The 14,512-nt window shown below is 44.8% G+C and overlaps 1 protein-coding gene across 2 annotated transcripts; it reads right to left on the bottom strand.

Annotated features, from left to right (window-relative positions):
- Window positions 1-1,832: 1,832 nt before the first annotated feature.
- Window positions 1,833-12,844, bottom strand: LOC106582916 (RNA-binding protein 38). Of its 2 annotated transcripts, none has more exons than XM_014166543.2 (4): window positions 12,316-12,844; window positions 9,295-9,418; window positions 8,862-8,916; window positions 1,833-3,447 (listed from the first exon to the last, which is right to left on the bottom strand). In XM_014166543.2, exons 1-4 carry the CDS (start codon window positions 12,526-12,528, stop codon window positions 3,135-3,137), a joined length of 705 nt encoding a protein of 234 aa, XP_014022018.1. In that variant the 5' UTR covers window positions 12,529-12,844; the 3' UTR covers window positions 1,833-3,134. The 2 variants fall into 2 exon arrangements, with proteins under 2 accessions (XP_014022018.1, XP_014022016.1); XM_014166541.2 differs by having other exon boundaries at window positions 9,280-9,418; window positions 12,316-12,842.
- Window positions 12,845-14,512: the final 1,668 nt, after the last annotated feature.

Raw genomic sequence — 14,512 nt, 5'->3', positions numbered from 1 at the left:
AGAGGAAACAGAATACAGACTTTGAGTAGATGGGTTAGTTCAGTATTGCAACAGTACACAACATTCCGGATATAGTACGCAATAGGATATACCAGAACATTCACCTTTTGCTGTTTTGCAAAGGGGTTTCAATCTATGTGGCTTTTTGAATACCACTACATAAGGTGACTATGACAGGCATTACCTCATACCATTTTCCATGAAAAGAAATTATTCAATAATAGTTGTCGATTAATATTGAAAAATATTATACAAATATTTTATAATTATAAAAACGAGTAATTGCAAGAGGCATCACAAAGAGTTATAAAATGTGTCTGAGGGATGGAGTGGAAATCCACCTCAAAGTGAAAGATCAACACATAGTGAAACCAAGAAGGGTGGAAGTTGGGGGGTAACTGAGTAGAAAGTCATTTCATTCTGCGTGTAGCTGGGGGCTGATAAGACAGGACCGAGTTATATGAGTTCTGAGGAATCCATTGACATCAGAGGGGAACATGACTCAGAGTAGAGCATGTGTGCAGTTAGATTTGAGTGAACTGCACTGTAGAATGTGCGTGTGATGCCTTATGGTGACTCTGCAAAACATGCTCCAATGGGCCTGTGTATGACCTCGTTCATCTTCCTGACACTCTGCTCTGTTTCTCCCCGCTCATGATTCAGTGAGAGACAGTGGGAAGGTGAGAGAGGGGTTAGAATGACAGGGAGAGAGTGAGATAAGAACAACGGAGCGTGAGGAGGAGAAACAGAGGCAGTAGGAAAGAGAGATGGAGAGTGAGAAAAGAAAGTGAGATTAAAAACAGAGAGCATGCAGGGAAAAGGGCTACAAGGAGACACTGAGGAGAATGTGAGGGAAGCCAGACGATTGGGAGGAGCTTTGGGGAGAGTAGGGAAAACAATGAGGCCACCGTACATTCACAGAACTTTAACTCAGCACTCTCCTACTTAAACACAGTGACGTCACATAGACTAGGTGTCCTCTGGTCTGTCACCACACACTGGCCATAAACACCTATGACATGATTCAACAATGTAACCCCTGAGACATCTGTTCCATTACTGCACATTGCTTATTTAAACATGCTGTATGGTTCCCTGAAAATGTCCAGCATACTGCAACAAAGCCATCTGGTATCCCTCTGCGCTCTTTAAATATACACATGGTCCTTCTTCCTCCACTAGACCTTTGTATGGAGTCCTGTCAGTCAGCGAGGCCTCACAACCTTGTACTTGACATGTTCCAAAGTGTTTTACATGACTCCGTCAGCATCTCTGATGTGTGGTCTGGTAAAATAAAACATCTCAAATTGTTAAACATACAGGACTTAAGCGCAGATGGAGGGAACCAACCAGGTAAACCTTTTATATTTGACAGCTGACAACTCACATGGTTACAATGCATTAAAATAAGCACGGTAACCAGGGTGACTGCTGTTAACCACATACTGTACTAACAAACTCCTCCCCTTCTGGCTCTACAGTTCCAAGTTTGTCATGTCCTCAGCAACACCCCATGGCCCTGGCAGGTGGTAGTGTTGTGGGCTGATAAAGTACGGCCTCCTGCGCCCAGAGTCCTGACCCCCATCACAAAGCAGACAGAACACAAGGCACTGTGATAATGACTGTCACACACACACTAGCAACTGAACTCTCTCACCAAAACAGGAGCTAGTTCGTAGCTCTAGTCAACTTCAGAAATGACTAATGGAGTCCATTAGTAGATCTAAGGCATCAATATGATATGAGTTTGTGAAATGTCATCTGCTCTTCATCGAGTTGTGGTATCAAGTTAAGATGTTTAAAACATTTAATCAAGAAACAAGTCAAGACCCTTTTAAATACAAATTCTTTATTTTTCCAAGATTTTTTGGGGTTCGGCTTCTTTGAATGGACTGGAAATGACATTTTGCTGAAACAGTCTACAGAGTGTCTGATCCCAGCCAGCAGCAGTGAAACTGGGGCTACAAAAGAGCATCTAGCGTTGTGCATACAGGCAAATCCATTGGTTCTGAGGGAACATGGGAAATACAAATATGGCCATCATCAAATGAACAAGACAAATTGTGGATCTGCACATACACTTACCAAGTTGTAGGACTTCAGTGCAACAAGACCAAGTTACAAAAAAAAGCTACAGAATTTCCTATAAATACCTCAAAACATAAATATTGTAAATGTACTTGATAATGAAACACTTACAAATACTGTACATGTCCTTTCTGAGAGATCAACATTTGACAATCCTAGATTAACAGTTTGACAAAATATGCAGGCACTGGTTACATCAGCTGCCTTACATAAAAAACCCAAATGCTCTTTGACCCCTCCTCCCACTTCCTGCATATGATTATCTACAACAATCAAGACAAAGGGAGTCAATAGACTACAAGTGTCTGGTATAAATATGAAGAGTCAGGCCATGTGAAAACTACCCTGTGGCTCTGTGAGTGAAGGAAGGGGTTAAAGGAGGAGTGTTTGTAAAAACAGGAGTTTTATTAAGGCATCTTTCATTAAAATCTAGTCCTGATGTCTAACGATTGATCGACTCAAATAAGGGGATCCCAGGATCTCTTCCTTCTCCATTTAGTGATGACCTCTGAAAGGCACAGAGTCATGCCCCCCATGGTGTTGGAGCAATAACACTGGGGGTATGAGAGGGCAGAATCCTTGTCTGCTCTGGTGTGGATGGAAACAGTTGGCGTCATGCCTCCCACCTCTGTTCCAATTCCCAGTGTACCCAAGCAGCAGTGCTGTCGCCAACCCCATGCCCTGGTAAAGAGGGGGGAGGGGGAAATGTCCAAGTAAGCCCACCACCCCCCTCAGCTCTCTCCAAAACACAGGTATGTACCATGGACATTGAAGGTTTTCATTGATTGAAACAAAATAACAATTACATTGATAAAGGATACTAGTATTAATACAATAAAGACTAATAATAAAAATGAAGTGTCCGTTTCTGGAAGCCCTCTGAAGCAACCATGTGTTTTATTCTACTACCCCCCCCCTCAGGGGAGGGCTCATCCTATATAGTGCAATAGTCCCACTTTCTCCAGCCCTTCCCTGAAAGCCCTGGCAGGGGCAGCACAGGGTGACTCCCCAGGCGGCCTACAGGACTCCCTGCATCCTGCCTCTCCTCACTGCATGCGGTCTGGCTGAACATGCTGCTGGGGGGCATACTGCAGGAAGGTGGGGGCTGGGCCTGCCCCTGTGGGGAGAGTCTGGTGGACAGAGGCAGGGGCCTGGGAGGGGGCGGCGGCAGGGCTGGGGGTGTAGCCGTAGCCCAGGAACCCTGGGGAGGCAGCGTAGGGGTACTGCTCAAAGGCTGCCTGGGCGTACTGGGCATAGGCAGCACTGTAGTCCAGGTAGGGGGCGGAGGAGGACACCTGAGAGGGGAGAACCAGGCTGGGCTGGATGAAGGCTTGGGGATACATGTACTGATGGGCCAACCTGGAAAACACAGACAACAGGACACTAGTTACACACTTTAATATACAATGAAGGACAGGAGCAAAGAAAGCTTAGGCCTGGATGCTGTCATTTACATTCTACAGCAGGTCTTCAATACATTACAGTTGTGCTGAGCCCAGTATATCCAGTGGTGGGGAAACTAACCAGATGCCACACCACCCACTACTAATGTGCAAAGAGAGCGAGGTAATGAGAAGAGATCTCAACATCCCTCGTCACTTTAAAAAAAACTACAAAACCTGTTAGGTAAGCCCCCTGAGAGAGAAAGGGTGTGGTGGTGGGGAGAAGAGAGACAGCCGTTACTGGCAGGTTTTCAAGCCCAGACACCAGCTAGTGTTTTAACAGCTGCTGCTCTTCACTCACTGAGCACACTCCAACCAATGTCTGCGCACACACGCGCTTGCTCACAAAGGGGAAGTTTGATGGAGTTGTGGTTCCTGTTTTTGTGTGAAAGCTACATTGGGCATCAATGGTTGAAAGGTGGGGAGTACTTATCAAGGCAGACTATTAGCCAGTTGGGTCTCATGTGCTCAAAGCTCTCCCTCCCTGAATGATGATTAGTGCTCTGGAGTCTGAAGACAGCTCATTCTCCTCCAGTCTCAGTCTAGCAGCACATCATGGGGAGACAGACGGAGTTGGGGCGATATTTTTAACCAGGCCTCAAAGCGCCTCTAGGGTCTGTTCTTCTGGGGTTGAGCCCCCCCGATACTGCAGCTCGAGGGAAACAGAGGAACTCGCTCACTGCAAAAGCACACAAGCAAAAAGCAGAGCTCAGAGGAGAGTAAAATGGGGAAAGTTCTTCACACAGAGTGTCTAGTAGGAGACTGCAGTACAGTCGGAGTGAAAGAAGGTCAAGACAAGATAGTACAGTCACAGCACACAACACTTCTCAGCTGAGTTTCAATACACCAACGGCTTCCTTTCCTTGCCTCTTAACTTCATGGCCACTGGATGGGTTACCACCATGTTGTGTTCACCAGTGTCCTTTCACATCAGTGGTCATGAGAGAAGACGTGGGAATGAAGCGATGGAAGACAGCCATCAACTCAAACACAGCAAAGGGAAAGCGTGCAGGAGTGACAAGACATACTCACAACATCCAATTGCACCCTGCCTTACACACTCACCCAGCCACACCCCCACACTGGAACTTTAAACAGAAACCAAAGTCACCACTGCAAACCATGCCATAATTGGGAATAGGCACGCTAATCAGCATAACCTTTTCATGTCATATCACACACACAGGGAAAAATAAAGGCACTCCAATCCATCACAACACACTGCACTCTCAAGCCATCGTTGGCACCTTAGAGAGGGGCGGGAACAGTCACAACTGCCTGCTACCCTCCTGCTGGGAGCCTCCAAACAAGGCCGAATGAAGCCTGTACCTCGGGTATCTTCACTCCCCCCTCCGGCACACTGTTCAGCTGGGAGCACAGAGCAACCATGAGGGGGTTGGGGAGGATAGTGGAGGTTAACAACATGTATTCATTATCTGGATCCTCATTGATACTATTGGGATTGTTCCATCCTTCAGGGCGATGAGTGAAGCTAGTGGCTAAGCTTTTTTGCAACGTCTGAAGACATTATGCTGATATGGTACAGAAGTCTAGACCCGTGTTGCCTGGGTTCACACACATAGCAAGTCTTTCTCTGTGTAGGTAGGCATTTAATAGTCAGGACAAGAGGTCTGCCGAGTGGTATAGACCAACAATAATTCACAAAAATGAAAACATGAACGCTATAGACAGAGATAATATGAACCAACCAGGAGCCCATGGCAGAGGGAGCAGAGCATGCTGATAGACACTGTTCTTCCCTCTAACGGTACTGAACGGTCAGCTACACAAAGAACCATTCAGACACCCACACAGACAGGCACAGACGGAGGACTATACATGAAGCCTGTCGGGCATACGCACATTCACACAGAGATGAGCCTCTCCTTTCTGTGGCCACAGACCTCTGGTTAGATCAAGATGACCTTTCTGATGTACATTAGTAGGAAGTACAACAAAATAATGGTCAATGCTTCAATCATTTTGCTAGAAAAGTTAATAGAAATGACTATAGTGATAGGATGAGACGTGAATGCAGAGAGAAACAGAGTGAGAAGAGGCAGAAAAGGAGAAGATGAAACAGGGAAGCTGAGGAGAGCAGAGCTCCCTGGGCCATCTGACATCACAGGGCCTGTGGGGGTCTGGGGGGTGGAGGGATCTGAGGTCAGCTGGTTTTGTGACAGGGAGGTGGGGCTGGCAGGGCAAAGGGACTGCCGCACCAAGCAGATGGACTTCCTGACCTAGCCCTCATGTTTTCGTCATGGTGAACAAATCGAAGGGCTATATCAATTCATGGAAGTGGGCATAAGCTACTTGGCCTGCGTGCAAATGTAGGCCTATAAAACATGCCCATTTGGGGATCTGATATTATTTCTGACCACTCACCACCACTAATGAGCTGTGGAGCTTCTCAAAGTAATTTTCTCTTTACAACAAACAGCAAGTCTGTTTTTACATCCATTGAGAATGACAATAGTTCCTCAATGTAGCCCATTTGAAAAATCTTTCCAGCTCTCTCCCTTTCGATAACCACTCGGCGTGAAAGGGAAAACAATGCCATGCTCTGATCCGCCCGAAACATCATAAAATAGGTCTTACTGATTACTGTGTCTGCCCAGAGCTCACTTTCACAGGAAAATGAGGGTCCAGAATGTTTTATGCAATGCTGCAAGTTCGTTAGATCAAGCTTTGGGCTGGACCAAGTTGATACAACGTTTCAAGTTCCTAGCAGACAGTCTGTGATTTATTTGTATCAAGATATTTTCGACCAGCGGGCTACAATGTTTTTATTTGTTGGCTTTACGTAGGCCATTTTAGTTTTTACATAGATTTTATATTATTTTAATTTCGATATCATTTTTATTAAATCACACAATAGCGACTTAATTATATGAGAAATGAAACTGTTCCACAAAAATGTGCATTTGAAAATCATAATTGGCACGCAGATCGGTAGAAATGTTAAGATAAATTGGCATTCCAAATGGAAAAAAAAGGTTGCCAACCCCTGGTGTAGCCTATTACCAGCAACTTCAGGAGCGTAATGGCAGAATCTGCTAAGGCCAGCAGCAGTGGGAGAAGGTTGGGAGCGTAACGGCAGAATCTGCTAAGGCCAGCAGCAGTGGGAGAAGGTTGGGAGCGTAATGGCAGAATCTGCTAAGGCCAGCAGCAGTGGGAGAAGGTTGGGAGCGTAACGGCAGAATCTGCTAAGGCCAGCAGCAGTGGGAGAAGGTTGGGAGCGTAATGGCAGAATCTGCTAAGGCCAGCAGCAGTGGGAGAAGGTTGGGAGCGTAATGGCAGAATCTGCTAAGGCCAGCAGCAGTGGGAGAAGGTTGGGAGCGTAACGGCAGAATCTGCTAAGGCCAGCAGCAGTGGGAGAAGGTTGGGAGCGTAATGGCAGAATCTGCTAAGGCCAGCAGCAGTGGGAGAAGGTTGGGAGCGTAATGGCAGAATCTGCTAAGGCCAGCAGCAGTGGGAGAAGGTTGGGAGCGTAATGGCAGAATCTGCTAAGGCCAGCAGCAGTGGGAGAAGGTTGGGAGCGTAACGGCAGAATCTGCTAAGGCCAGCAGCAGTGGGAGAAGGTTGGGAGCGTAACGGCAGAATCTGCTAAGGCCAGCAGCAGTGGGAGAAGGTTGGGAGCGTAATGGCAGAATCTGCTAAGGCCAGCAGCAGTGGGAGAAGGTTGGGAGCGTAATGGCAGAATCTGCTAAGGCCAGCAGCAGTGGGAGAAGGTTGGGAGCGTAACGGCAGAATCTGCTAAGGCCAGCAGCAGTGGGAGAAGGTTGGGAGCGTAATGGCAGAATCTGCTAAGGCCAGCAGCAGTGGGAGAAGGTTGGGAACAGCTTTTTTCTTCTAGTTAGGCCATCTTGATCCCTGGCTCCCTCTTGAGTCACTTGTGTGTCGTAATTATTTAAAAATCACACTATGCTTAAAGCGTCAGACAAGCTCAGTAACCTACATATACAGTAGTCGATTTTATTAAAACACATAGGGTGTCTATATGGAAAAATTTCAGCCAGTCGATTGGTCAAAAGAATAGACTACTCTTGGTCGACCAAGATCGTTTAACTTTTTTGGGGTCGGGGACAGCCCTACTGCACGCACAGGCTATTTTTATAACAAATACACTTAAGGCTACATGCAAAAAAAGGTCCGGGCATCGCAAATTCTGGCCTGGAAGTAGAACAAAATTATACAGAAAAGCAATCTTAAATATTTAATGCGAAAAAACCTTGTGGGTAACACCTGTAGGAGGTGTGGCGCCTGGTGAAAGTACAGCATCATTAAGCACAATGCCTCTTCAGAGACAGAGCTGTCGCAACCCCCCCCCCCCCAACTTAAACCCCTTACCTAATCTTCTCCCCACCCCCAGTCTCACAGGGGTGTCAATTTTCAGTGTCTCAGTCTAATCATCCTCCTGACACCCAGCAGAAAACAGTGTTAGGGCTTTGTCTTTCTCGTCTTGTTTCTTCTCCGTCTGGGAGGGGAGGACAAGAGGAAAAATACTATAGGGGAAAATGAAGGGGGAGTGGAAGAGGGGCACTATGCTACGGTCCAGTCTAGTCCACACACACACACACATGCTCAATCCCTCCCAACCATACCACTTCATAACATGCGGTTTAAGGGTCTGGTGCGGGAGAAAGAACACTTGTGTGCTCTCCATCTTAGAGCAGCCTGTGTCTGTCACCGGCCCATAGAGAGATCAAGAGACAGGTGCCCTCTCTCCCTCTGGGGCTGCAGTCAGTCACGGGGGATTAGGTAGTGTAAAAAGCTCCAATAAGAGCCAACACCTGTCAGACACATGACCACGTTTCAGACCCTGGGGGGGCTCCGCCCAGCCCGTTATGGACATAGGGGAATTCTAAGCACCCAAAGTCCATTGCCACGATCTTATAACATGTAAGGGCTTAGACCTCTGGCTTCAAAGCTAGGACTTTGGAGGAGAGGGGGGTGACACTGCAACAGCAGGGGGCGAGTGGTGTCAATCCCATGTCAGTGGCATGGCCATTAAATGCCCAGAGGAACACTTGTCCTGGACACCAGTCACAGACTGTCCTCCCTCCAGGCTGTTTCTACAACAGACAAACACTCTGCCCTGGAGCCTTGCTCAGTGAGAGAGCCCACTCAACCAGCTAGATACTGGAGGGTCAAAGAGGGGATGAGCGTCACATGTCCCCATGGAATGTACCATGCTACGACCATTTGAAAAAAAAGTTAGCAATTGGCAGAAGTCTAAAACTCACATACATTACGCACATATGGGTTTAATCTGTCCTAATGTGTCATTCAGAAAATACTGTGGTATACTGCCCACTCCCACTCACTTACCCATACTGCCTCTGGATGAGCGCTGGGTGAATAGGTTGCACTCCGATGGATATGCCTGGAAGACAGGAAACTTCCCTTCAGATACATTTGCATTTACAGAAGAGGGCCAGAGAACAAGGCAGAGGAGAGGCAGAGCAAAATTCACTAAACTCTGGTGTAACTCAAGCAACCTACCAATAATAAAACAGTCAGAGATGGCAAATTACATTGTGTTTTTGTTATACATTTAACCCAGTCCCCTATTATACAAGAGTAAGAGTCAATCCAGATGCAATTAAAATGGTTTGTACATTTCTGTATGATGTGGGATTTCTGAATGACCATTTACTAACAGATATTTGTGTAAACATTCCGATATGGTGTGTGCGTCCGTGACAAGTGTAGTTGTGGTGTTGGTGCGTCCGGCGGTTGTTCTCACCCCTGGTCGGCTCACCTATCTGCATATTGCGGGGCTTGGCGCCAATGTAAGCCAGGTTCACGTTGGACTTGCGCCCGTCGATGATGGGGTTGGGGTCTTTACAGGCCCTCTCTGCTGATCCCCGATCTGTCATCGTCACCTGACATGTAATCACAGACGTTGATAATATTAGCAATACTGAAAAGACACCAGTTCCCCATTTTAGCTGGTAATACAGTCAAAAGTAGAAATCTATTCATCGCCAATTATGGCAGCGAAGCTATGAAAAAGTCAGTCAAGGATAGGGCCACCCTGATCCACCAAGCAGAACTAAAAGAAAAACAACCCCTACTGGTCTGTCATCACAGAAATCCCCCTGTCCAGCTGCCACTGTAAAAATTCCCCTTTCTGAACAGAAGAGGAAATTATAAACAAAGCACAGTGATTATCAGTTAAACACAACCCAGAAGACTTGGTCAACCACCCACCCACTTGTCAGCAGCACAGTCAAAGAAGTCAGCTGAAATATGTCTCAGTAATGATGAATAACAAGGGCTTATCCAATTAGGTAATAGAGCATAAGGAGATTGTTAGAATTCACCCCTCACTCTCCTTCCAAGGCATTAGACAGCATCACATTCTGCCAATTCAAGATGTCTCAGATGATTACATATCCGAGGTGTAGCTCTATTCTAGTCTGTTGAAGTAAGCATACCTCTTTAGACTAGACGAGAGGTTGAGCCCACTCCATGACATGTGTTATGAACACACATGAGCAGCGAGGCTGTGTTGACACTGAAACTCTATTGAAGAGGGTGTACTGATCCACCTTTGGAGTGTGTTTAAAGGTTCTCCTTGATCTGGAGCCATTTTTTATCCTCCTGCTACTCAAGCAGTGAGCAACAGGATGAGCAAGTTGGCCCTGTCGGATACTGGCATAAAGCCGGAGTATTTTCTGCCCTCCGCTGCATGCAAGGTGGGGAACACCTATTTCCCAGCCTCGAGCACCCTCATATGCCTGAGCCAGTCAGACCTGAAACACCAGACACTTTCAGCAGCAGCCGTTAATGACAGAGCTCCACTGTTTTTTGGTCACCGCTGATGTATAAACAAAGTGCCATTTTCTTAACAGTTATAAACTGGCTGAGGCGTAAACGACACACACACAAGTTTTCCATTCCATCTTTGGCCTCTATTATTGCTGATGAGTCTCCAAGTTTCTGGTAAATATTAGCATTTATTCTGCCATTTATGTTCTTTGTAACCATGAGAAGGAAGTTGGGTTTCTTTTTGCCTGCTTCATACAGATTCTCTTTGTTAATGTTTCTGCTCACACCAGCTGATTACCAGAGGGTCATTAAGGAAGCTGGCAATCTGAATTGTGTCAATCTTAGGAGCTGAAGATTTGGTTTTATAAAAAGGTTAATAGAACCATCTATGGCAATCAGAAACCCACCTGTGGTGATTGGTAAAGCTGACACAGGAGGGGGAAGTGCACATAACTTCCATCTCTGACAGCTGCTACTACAAGGAGGAGTGTTGTAGTCCATCTTGAAAGAGAAAAGAACTCCCACTTTCTAACTCATAACCGCAGTTATGATTCTATAAACACCACTTGTAAGGCCTGAGTGCTTCAGTTGTTTACAAATGGGAGGGTCTATGTCCCCACCGCTCCAAAATCCCCATATAAAGCAAGCAAGGACAGCAGCTCTCACGTTGGTGTGTGCCCTTGCAGAGCTCATAAACGATAAGAGCTAGGTCCTTCACGGGCCAGTGCTGAGAGGTTGGTGGGAGGAAAGGCATGTGGTGTGTTCGTTTTAGGGGATAAGCAGAGGGACATTAGATATATAATCTTCTTATCAATAAACTCATGTGATCTCTCATCCTGATTACAGCAAGGCAAAAAACGATACTCTGCATTTGCGCGTTCAAGCCGTACATTTGGGCAAGGATTTATTTTGACATGCGTTTGAATGACCGCAATACAGCATTGTATTCTGCTGGGGATATCCATTTGTACTTAAAGGCCCAGTGCAGTCAATAACGTGATTATTCTGTGTTTTGTACACTGAGGTTGGAATGTGAAATTGTGAAAATGATGCCCTTTTAGTGGAATGGCGAGGTGTAGCTTAATGCAATGAGTTAAGTATTTTTTTTTTTAAAGAAAAAAAGAAAAGTGACCTACGTTTAAATTGTGCCACCATTTTCTGTCTGTTAAAATTGTAAGTTTCAGTTTATGTGACAAAACAAGCAAGTATAGCGCAGAGAATCATTGCCGCAATAAAATAACTTTATCATAAACAAAGTGTATTTTCAGCAAGTGTACAAAACAAGAATTAATGATCTTTAACTCACATTTCTATGAATTTGGTCAGGTTGCCCAAAAAGTTATTTATTGCAGCTTTAAAAAATGGGAAGTGGCAATGCTGACAGCATTCCCCAAACCAACCACTCCCCATTTAACTGCTCTTACAGTAAATGTTCCAGAATATGAAAATGTACTGAAAGCAGCCCTGGTCAAGTTCATTTTGTATGGCAGTGCCCCTGATGGGCAGCGTTTGCACATTATAGACCATTCCATTGGTCTTCAAGTGAACTCCACCAACAACTAGTTCAGTTTCCCCTCCCCACTCAGACCACTCACAGGCAGTCCTAGCTAAATTCTTGCTTGCGAAAATGCATATGCCAAGAGGAAATTAGTATTTTTGACCATTTTAATTGAAAACAATCACCGTCAGGTCCTTAATCGTTACCAACAAGTTATTTGATAATGAGATAAAAACTGCTGCATTGGGCCTTTATACAGGTACTTGGCGCAGCCTCATGTATTGTTTTCCTCTAGGCAAGTAGCCTAGACAGTTCCATGGAACAATAACTTGATGGCAGAAGGAAACGTAGTGAGCATTTGCCTAATGACAACTACATAGAAAACAAAGAGACCAACCATTAACATTTTATAGGCAACTCGATTTTACTGTGTTGCAGTAAAGACGCACGTGCTGCCACTGATCAAGCTGCAGGTTAAATGCATAACCGACAAGTGTCAATGTTACTTACAAAGCCATATCCTCTGGATTTCCCCGTTTGTCTGTCCGTTATCACCACAGCCTCGTCGATGTCTCCGAAGGCCTCAAAATACTTTCTCAAGGAAGCATCGTTAGTGTGGTAGGGCAAACCGCCGACGAAAATTTTGGTAAAAGTAGTGTCTTTTTGAACTGCTGTAGAATGCATCACTTCCAGGCCTCCGTTCCCGAACTGATGCAAAAGCATTGACAAGCCGAGCCGGTAAGAGAGCTAGGCTAAAGACTAGTGAACAGTTAACTAAAGGTAGCCTAGTTGGTTAACCAACTATTGATATGTCCAGCATCAAAAGGCTATTAGCCGCTAGACTCGAGATGTTTTCAAATATGCAACAGGGGTCTGTTCTCGCTTGCTTCTCAAATTTACGTTTTTTCTTCCTTGATTCAGACCTTGAACTTCTTGTTGCCAAGTTCACTGCGTTTCCGTATAGGCTACTGCTTGAAATAGTTTTTGCGCTTTCTATATAGTTCCTTCAGTTGCCTCTATATTGAAAGTGTTCCAGGAGCGTTTATATACTCGCCGAACCTGATCACGCCCATTTTAGATGACTGACCTATGGGCAATGATTCTGGATGACCATTTTTTTTCTAACGCAGTAAAGCCCGCCCCCACGCGTTCTTCTTGCACCTGCTTTTGTCCTTTACTACACAAAGACAAGTTATAACTGTAGGTCTACAGCCCGCCTCACGCACATGTTACATTGTGTCACTCTCGTAGTAATAGAGAAACAACTCTACCTCGTCTGTTGTACCTTAAAGATACATTTGTTGACTTCATTTAGATTTTGTTTTGCAATTTTCTATAACCATATGCTGCACATGTGATATGCCTAATGATTGTAATGGCTCAACGATAGTGCCACAGTATGCGTCATAATACTGACACCTCCACTGTGACGCTATTTTGACCATGCCTGCTAAAACGCATTACACATGTCTTATAGTTCATCTTGTCATTCTTCTCACTGTCATAAATTCCAAATTGTCAGTTCAGTTTTTAGACTTAGCCTACAAGGGGTTCTCAATATAAGTGGCACAAACACATGTGATTCCAATATACGAATTACATGGATTTCACCTTCAAGGTTAGTATATACCATTATAATGATAGCCTATAAGCCAAATTGTACACCTCAGTAGCAATAGGTTACAGACGGCCGCGTTTTCCGGTCAACCCATTCATATAACGAGGATGATACATAGCATTATAATAGGCCCGCCAAAGACGAGCGCCCTTTAGGCAATTATCAACAAGGTATTTTTGCCAGCGCCCATCATAAAACAAATGCTTGGCTCACATTGATTACAAGAGTGATAACAGCGTGCAAATACCGCATAACTCTGTTTACTTAAACATTGCCGTTATATGATTCCGAGGGAGTTCACAGACTCGTAAATGGTGTGTGTCGGTCAGACAAGATTGTAGGCTATAATGCCACGTTCACAATAACTGGGTATTCGGAAATCTCCGACTTCCGACTTCAATGCGCACAAGACAACTGGGAACTCGACAACAACAAAAAAGAGCTCAGACTGGAAAAAAAACGTTTAACGGTTATCCAACTTGGAATTCCAAGTCAGAAACTTGGGCATCTTTCTAGAGCTCTTACTTTCCGACCTGAAGATCACTGACATCATGATTTGACCTCATGTTTTCATAGTTCCCAGTTGTCTTGAAAGCACCATATGCAAGTATATCATCCTGAGACTCAGCAATTCATTTTTGTCCTCTAGTGGACATCAGTTCGTGGTCCGTATCTCTGAGGCTATACAAGCCACTGTATTAAATCCTGTTGTCCCTTTTCAGAGGACATTCTGCAGGCTTTTCATTGATATCATGTGTTGGGGTGTGACCTTGACAACTTTATCTTCCTGGTTCATACAAAAATGTCTTTCATCAAAATTAGCACATTTGATGGAAATTTAAAAAGTAGTGTGTGTAATTATTAATCATAATTTTTGTGAGTTTGATATTCAAATTGTTTCTAGTAAGTGAATATCTCAGGAATAGTTAAGTGAGTTGTCAGGACTGTGTTATAATTTTCACATTAAATAAGAGCTAAATAAGAGTTTATCAAGAAATGTCCTCTGTAGTGGACACCAGAGGCTGCAGCTCTGTTTTTCACCTACTGTACCCATTAACTGTAATGTTCATTTTTCATATTTACTTCCGA

The sequence above is a fragment of the Salmo salar genome, chromosome ssa22 (assembly GCF_905237065.1).
Source record: "Salmo salar chromosome ssa22, Ssal_v3.1, whole genome shotgun sequence".
NCBI lineage: Eukaryota > Metazoa > Chordata > Actinopteri > Salmoniformes > Salmonidae > Salmo > Salmo salar.
Note: the sequence above shows the minus strand (reverse complement) of the source record. Positions and strands in the feature narration are given on the sequence as shown.